Source organism: Stegodyphus dumicola, chromosome 4 (assembly GCF_044657685.1).
Source record: "Stegodyphus dumicola isolate Sdum_Otavi_A_Nest chromosome 4, ASM4465768v1".
NCBI lineage: Eukaryota > Metazoa > Arthropoda > Arachnida > Araneae > Eresidae > Stegodyphus > Stegodyphus dumicola.
This window is the reverse complement of record NC_140771.1, coordinates 157,192,364-157,200,570: the sequence shown is the minus strand read 5'-3', so window position 1 is coordinate 157,200,570 and position 8,207 is coordinate 157,192,364. Positions and strand designations below refer to the sequence as shown.

Sequence of the window (8,207 nt, the reverse complement as noted above, 5' to 3'; positions counted from 1 at the left end):
TCCCGGTTGGGCGGCATGATACGTTTTAATTTACAGAAAGTGAAATGAAAAATATTTTCAATGAGTTTCTGTGTTAATATTACATTCGTTATGTTTAGCCGAGATGTAAAGGAACAGAAAGGAATTAGACGATTCAAGTTCAAGAGTAAATTGAATTTTAAAAAGATTTAATTTTTTGAAGGAAAGTGAGTATTTAATTATGGCAAAGCACGCGAGGGCTATCTGTCTAAAGGGAGGGATGCCTTCGTGGAGGAAATTTTAAGGGAAACTGGCTCGTATACACGTTACACATGGGGAAAACCACGAAAACGCCCAGGCAGACAGGCCGTTCGCGGAATTCAAACCTCGGACCGAACTACCAGTGTTCAGCGTCTTTAGCGCTCGGCCGCTGGTGGGCCTTTTTGAAGGAAAGAGAATTTATTTAGAGCATCTTTATTGCCACTAAATTGACTGCGCAAATGGCAACAAAACAGTAGTTCAAGGCTGAATTGAACTGTAAAGATGATTTCACTTATTAAAGGAAGAGAGCTAATTTATAGCGTTTTCATTGACACTAATTTGATTATGCAAACGATAACACATAATAATGGTCCAAAAATGGAATATTTCTGTTGTTAAATTATACAGATACAATATATATGCAGATGCAAAAAAGAATAGAAAATGTGCCTACGGTAAGTGGTGTAGTAGTTACTTAAAAAAAATCAAGTGCATTTGAATAAAATGAAATGTGGTAGGAAAAATTCACTAATCAGATTCAATACATTAAATAAGAAAACCTCAAATTATAGTTCAGATACTTTAATGCAGTTTTCATTGAAGCATTTGTTAATAAGATTTGACTGCAAACGGAATCACGACGAAATTATTAAGAGATATATTTTTAAGCGTAGGGAACCATTTAAAGTTTTTATCCACTGATATTAAAGAACATTTCCCTTTGACTGCTGATAACATTAAAACGGCATAGATTATTACAAAATCGTCATTTTGTTTCAATGTCTTTTCCGCAAAGACTTTTTTATCGCTCATTCCTTTCTTTATTTCTAGAAACAAATAATACAATATTATTTTTTGAAACTTGTCCAACTTCCTAACTCATTCATTTCCTCAATGACTTGTTGCAAATTTTCTCACTTTTATTTTGATTTCCGACTCGTCATTTCGAATTATTAATTAATTATCTAGTTACAGATATTCATTCATGAATACAGATTTTCATTCCAGTGCCAGCAGTTACTGCTTATGTGTAATCTTAAAATTGTAATACTTTAAAATATTAAATTAGACTTTAAATCGATCTCAATATAAGGTAAATGCTAACAAAGCTATGTATCATTTATATTAAGAAGGACAGGTGTTCTTTTCCTGTTAATATTGAGTTTAATAATGCATTTCTAGATTTTCTCTGTAGTACATGCAGTTAATCATTATGTGTATATTTGAAACTATAATATTCTGAAATGTGAAATTTCTCTTTAAATTCAAGTCAGCAGAAAATAATTATTAACAAATCTGCATGGCATTTATATCATGAAGAAAGGAAATATTTAACTTAAATAAGTAATACGTGAAAAATTATAAACTAAATTTTATGTAATTATTCTCATCAGAACAACTATTTGAAATTTAAAAATATGTGTTGTATAAATAAAAAAATATGTGAAATTTAATATTTGAACTGAAAATAACTGGAGATAATACACCGCAGTGAAAATAGATAATAATTTACATTAATAACAACTAATTAGACGTATGTAATTAAAAAAATTGCTTTTTAATGCCACTTAATCGAACTGCAGAAAAGGTTTTTGATTAAAATATTTTTTACCAGAGCTTAGTATTTTCTACACTTTATATTATATATAAAACTGAAATCGTAACTAAACTTCAACAATATTAAAAGGAAACCAAAACTTTGGTATATAAGAATTAAGGTAAGACGTTTTGTTATAGCAAACAAAGCATTAAAGGATTAATAGTTTTATTTGGGAGAATTTTTAATGTAATGATGAACTTATATATTTTACATATGGTACAAATAAGTAATTAAATAACTTTGTACATAGATAATTTTACCCGGAATTAAATTCTAAAAGAATATGCTTAATGTTTATTACTCAGACGGCCATCGATGAGCAAAATGCGATAGGGAAAAGATTAGTTGAACTAATTGGCTTTATTATAAACTAAATAACTTGTATTTATTAGAATTCAGATTGCCTTTTACTTGGAAGGAGCTCTATGGAGAGATACTGTTATTTGTAAACTGAAAAGAACATATTTTGATAATGGATAATATTTTTAAAATTCTTCTTAAAGCTCCAGTTGATGAGCGACTAAATATGTGGGGGAATGAAGGAATTTGAAAGAGAGGTTCTGTAGTAAACAGGCTAGAAAAATAATATTAAGAAAAACGACGTTTTTTGTGCGTGTGCGTTTAAATCTTTGGGCTGCATCCGGCGGACCAGCGATCGGTGTAAGGCGATCCCTGATTGGTCGAGAGAGCCGGCGCAGAGCATAACCCTGGCTGAGGGAGGTTCGATAATCGGCGAGCTTCATCATCCTTAGTTTATCCCCTTTCTTGGCAACCGTATCCTCAGAGTTCCCGTTCTTCCCGATTTTGGGATACGAAATTTCCTGAGAAGAGTGCCGTCCCGAGAAAAGCGTTTGGTGATTTCTTTAAGGCACCGTGCGAGTATGCCAAGTTTAGGGGTCCATGCGCGAGCGCCCCCATGAGTCGAAGAGACGAATCATGCAAGAGAGAGGGGAGAGGCTGGAATGTTCCTGCCGGGGTGGTGGACGTTTGTCGCATCGCAGCATCCTCTTCGTCCACCCTCTTCGTCAACATCGCCGTTAGGAGAGACAAAAGCGGCATCTCGCCACCAGCTTCCCCGGCATTCCAATAATCTGTGCGGCACCGCGCCACCCCCCCGGATTATCCTCTCATTCATCTTTCATCTAGATGTCCTTCACCATCGTGCACTGAACTTCTCACCTCTTTTTCCCATCCAATCGTTGGTGCTCGCAATCGAAACGCGGATCTCTCACGCTGGCTCAAAACTTGACCTAAGAATAAAAAGTCGCCGGAAACTAGTTTGGATGACATGAGGTGAAACCGTTCAAGATTCGGATATTGTTGCCGCTGTGTACTACTTGATTTAACACACATGTCTCTTTGCCTTGATCAGCTTCTGCGCTGTAGTAAGTGAATTAACGTTCTCCTTCATCAAAGTGAGTTGAAAACATGGTCTTGGATAAACTATTTATGAGTGACTTATAACTCTAAAATATATTAGATATAAAAATTGAACTAAATTTTATTTAAATTGGAAAACTGACATTATCAGCATTGAGTCAGTGCTAGGAATATTTTGTGAGAAAAAGCTCAGAAGCATGCAGGATTCTGTTTTATTGTCAGACGCTGAAAATAAATTTCATGCCATCTGCTAACTATGAATTTTAACTGCTTTTTTAAGCATGATAATATATTGTAAAAGTGATATGACCTAGCATTGAACGAAATGTTTCTACCGAAATATTGCGTAAGCAATTAGATTTAAGTTATTCTATCAATTTTTAAGATATTCACGACCTTCCTGGCGTGAGTAGCTTATAAACATTAAGTGACAATTATCTTTAGATACTTTTTAAACATGCATCACTGCAGTTGATTGTCATAGAAAATTAAAAGAAAGGAATCGCACTTCTGATACGTATTTATAATTTCATTTCTGGAGCTCAGGAACCGAATAAATACCGTAAACGAAAAATGGTAAATTGTAGAAATCAGATGTAGAAATGTTTTAGCAAAATACCTTCCTGCAAGCAGATTTGAACAAAATACAATAATCCTACGATTACCTATAAGGGGAAGTTAGAGAAGTTGAAGAAAAGTACTTTGGACATAAAATATGTTCCAACAGTTGCTAACTAGCAAGAAAGATATTTTGACATTGCTATGCTTTGTAAGAAAAACTCAGCAAGAAAATACCCTTTCTATCCATTATCTACTCTTTATCTGAAGCAAAAAACACAGAATTCACAAAGGACTGCTTGTGACAGCTATTACTGGAGCATTTGTAATCGAAGAACAACACATTGTATTAATTACAACTGGAAGTTAGATGTATTAACTGCAACTTATATCTGTCATAGTTATCCAAGAAGCTCAAACTTTTGGACTCAGGAGTGTCGCCTGCGTCAGCAGCCTAGCCGTGAGATGACAGCGTGAGTGGCATGCCAGGATTTCACGGACTTCTGCCCTGCTTCCATTCCTCGAGCCATGAACATTAAACATATATCCTATTTGGTTGCCGCAGTTTTCTTCTGCCTTGGAGCGGACACAGGTGAGCGGAAATTCTCTTCACATTCTTTCTTATTCTTAGAAAATAAACAAGCTCCAATTTACGTAAGGGAAAAATGAGCATGTGCTTATCTTCTCTTCCAGGGGCCCAGCAAAGCCTTCTATAATAGTTGCATTTTTAGATATTCCTTTTCCAAATTATTTCGAATTTAAAAATATAAAATTAGAAGCAGGAACAAAATTTAAAGAAATAGTTTATATTGTATTTTATTTCGAAAATCAGACACTGGAGAATTGTCCTTCACTTCTTTTGGTGAACAATATCGTTTAGAAAAGTGTCAGCTTGTAAATAAAAGCTATATTGCAGAGCCAAGCTCTTCTATTGAGGGACCACTGAAGTCATGAAGCCGCGTGTAAAGGTCTGTAGACTGCCTTAGGCTTGGTCATATAGTTGATTATTAAAATGATAAATCCTTTAAATAATTTATGATAATTAAATAAATATTTGTATATAATTTATTAATTACAGAACTTAATTAAATTTATTTAATTAATCAATGTCTGCAATAAAATTAATAATATTTTTCTTAGTCTCTTTTCCAGGAAAAAAGTAAGATTTTACTTTAAAAGGTATAAGCTTATATATTTAAATAATACATAATAAACTGGCGTTATGAAAACATTGCAGAATAAAATGTCAAATACAATTTTTGTTTCAAATGGAAAACAGTAAATTATAGAAATATTTCAACAAGTACTTGAAAAAAGACCCTTCTTTGAATGAGACCCGTAAGATGCTTTACCTCGAGGTTCAGATCTGATATCGGGCCCAGAATATGAAGCATATTCCAAAAGTATATTCGAAATGAAAACTGTGTATAAAAATGCTGATGTGAATAATATTTTTAAATATGGAAAATGGTATTGGCTTTAAAACTGAACAAGATTAGCTTTTATTACAAACTAGAATGCATCTGGCCTCGTATTACCAGTTTGAGTGTTATATTAAAAGAAAACACATCGTACTCAATAGTAAATTTACATCTAAGCTGCGTTTTTAAATAAACTTTAAAATATATAAGCAAATATGCTTCACAAAATTAAAATTGTATTTTAAATTTGGTAAATAATCAATAACATGAAAAAGAAAATTTCACATATATTTGTACTTTAAACAGCTTCAGCAAATGTTTAAATATTATTTCAATAACTCCTGAGTATTTTGGTAGTTATTACATAAATTTAGTAAGTACGTGTTACCTAAACATTTACTGTTAAATTTGAATGTAGTTTTTTACAAGCTAATTTACTGGAGCACAGTAATGATTGCGTAATTTTTAATTTAATTTTTTTTTTCGTATCCAAGACTGTATTTTTTTGAGACGCAAGACTAAGCATAATAAACTGAGCGTAAGAGGAAAACGTAAATCCATTGTATGAAAATATAATGATTTATAAGAAATTACAGTAGCCATAAATTAAAAAAAAATATTCTAGAATTTAAGAGATTGCCATTATATCAAACAGCTATTCTCTTGTAAATACAGTACATGTGAGGAACAATCAGAATGGTATTTACTTTAAGTACTGTACATTTAATTTAAGTACTGTAACGCTTAAACTACTTTAATGTACTTTAAGCGTTGTATCAGCTTGGAGATTACAATAAGAGAATTTATTTGGATTGGCAAAGTCACAATTGTAAAAGAGATGATGTAAAAAGTTATAAAAGTCATCCAAATGAAAATGTTTTACAGATACAGCAGCTATTATTGTTAGAAAGTTTAAAATACGCTGAAGTTCACTTTTTGCTGTGCATAATGTTTGTATTTTAGTGAAACATGTAAAAAAAGAACAGAGGAATGTATAAAAAAATTTGAAAGGGCTCAGATTGTAATGGTCGCTTAAAACGATTTGTTAAGATTTTCTACGTTCTCGGCCGAGCTTGTAGTCTACCAGTCTGCTGTTGAACTTACTCATGCTAATCCATTTCTATTTTGTCATTTTATCTTTATTATTAAGTTTTATCCCTTTCACGCCATACGCAACAGCAAAATAAAAAAAAATTGCGATTAAATATTTCATAACTTTTTTTTAAAATTTTGCTGTTTCAGCAAGCAACGTCATTTTGAACACCAGAGTTTCAAGCAACGAAATTTTATATTAAGGCAAATAAATATTGTTGTTGTTATGAATTATTTATGAAATTTAGCCTAAAATTTAATGCTCAGATAAAGAACATGGAAAGAAATAGCTTAGTGAATTTATTAGTAAAACATCACACTGAATGTGAATGAAATCAAACTTTACTATTTTAAATATATGTTAAGCTGTTTAATTGATTACGGAAAAACCTGGAAAAGCTAGCTCAGTAGAGGCAAACATGCTTTTTTTGGAGGATTCTGTAAGAGAAACTGACCCGTATTAATATCAGTCATGGAGAAAATCACGAAATTATCCTGTATATGGCTTATTTGCCGGGAAACGGAGCTTTGGACCAACTGTCAGTGAGCAGCTTTTGATGATCATCAACGACAGACCTCATTTCAATTGCACACCTCGGTGGTCACAAACGAGTACAGCTCGCATAGCAAATTTACTACTAGCAAATATCGCGTGAATTTGGGAAAAGAAAGAAATGCTTAATCTCATAACCACCGAAGGGTTAAATTCTCGCCCCCTCAAGGGCTGTTTCATGTATAAGATATTTCATCTCTTTTTATAAAATATATTTATTTCCGACTTTGGATACAACTCTTCAGCTCCATTTGTGTTTGCGAATAAAGCCATTAGCAGAAAACATCTAATAAATGACAAATAATATGTTCTTTTTAAATATATAATATATTCTTAAACTTCGTTCTTATGAATTGTCATATGGAAGTGGCATACAAAACTAAGCATTTTTATCATAATATCTGTAGTGCTCTAAAATGCAAAGAAGTATTTTTCTGTTTGGATTGTTTTTACATTGAGAAATAAATTGATATTTGTCTCTTATTTTTGCATAATTCTACCAATAGTAAGGAGAAAAAATGCAGCAGTGTATCTTTGAAAATAGACCGTGCTACAATCTATGGTTTCACTTAACACATGATATCTTTATGAACGGGGAAAGTTCAGGACTTCGGATTTTAAAATTCCTAAGCATCATTCTTATTCTTTCAACTTAAATACCATATACTTCTAATCAGTCTTATATTTACCGATATCTCAGCCCAACTAATTGCTCAACATCATACAAAACTGATCATTAAAAAATATTGCTTTAGTTTTAAATCTGAACGAGAAACATGATATCTTAGTGAATTTTTAGAAACTTAGTGTTCTGCTTCGGAACTGTTATGAGAATATTTGAATGAAATAGAGCAGAATAATGATAAATTATGTAATATCCGTAAACAACGTCACGTCATATAAATATCTCTGATTTTCCTTCTTCATTTCCCAGGCACTAGTTTAGAGGAATGCCAAGGATTTAAACCTTATATAATCCATACTTAGGTTTCCCTTTCCATCTTTCTTCGACATGTCTTTAATGGCTTACTAATTGTAAAGGATACATAAAATAAGTAGCGTTTTCTTAACAACCGTACAAACTGATAGATATTGTTAAATGAAAAGTAAAAGAATATTTCGCCCGTGGTTAATTTGTTATTATTATTACCTCATCTGAACATCAGGTCCATGGATTTTCTGATGACTAATAGGATTAAAAGGGTAGAGCTACATTTGCTCCTAGTTTTGGAAACCTTATATGTGATAAAAATGACATCTTCTTGGAGATGAGAACCTACGCAGAATGGAATCAATTGTCTTCTAGAAATCTCTTACCGTAACTTCCCAAGAGAATGCCTTAAGTAATCCAGGCCACAAAGATAGAAATGCATTATTTGAAATA

The 8,207-nt window shown here is 32.3% G+C and overlaps 1 protein-coding gene across 1 annotated transcript in view; it reads left to right on the top strand.

Moving 5' to 3' along the window:
- Nucleotides 1–2,544: 2,544 nt before the first annotated feature.
- The window catches only part of LOC118198514 (acetylcholine receptor subunit beta-like 1), a 258,360-nt gene continuing 252,697 nt past the window's right edge, over nucleotides 2,545–8,207 (top strand). The window contains exon 1 of the mRNA XM_085815633.1: nucleotides 2,545–4,349. Within this exon, the coding sequence (XP_085671759.1) occupies nucleotides 4,286–4,349 (64 nt within the window). The 5' untranslated portion in view covers nucleotides 2,545–4,285. The remainder of the gene's footprint in view (nucleotides 4,350–8,207) is intronic.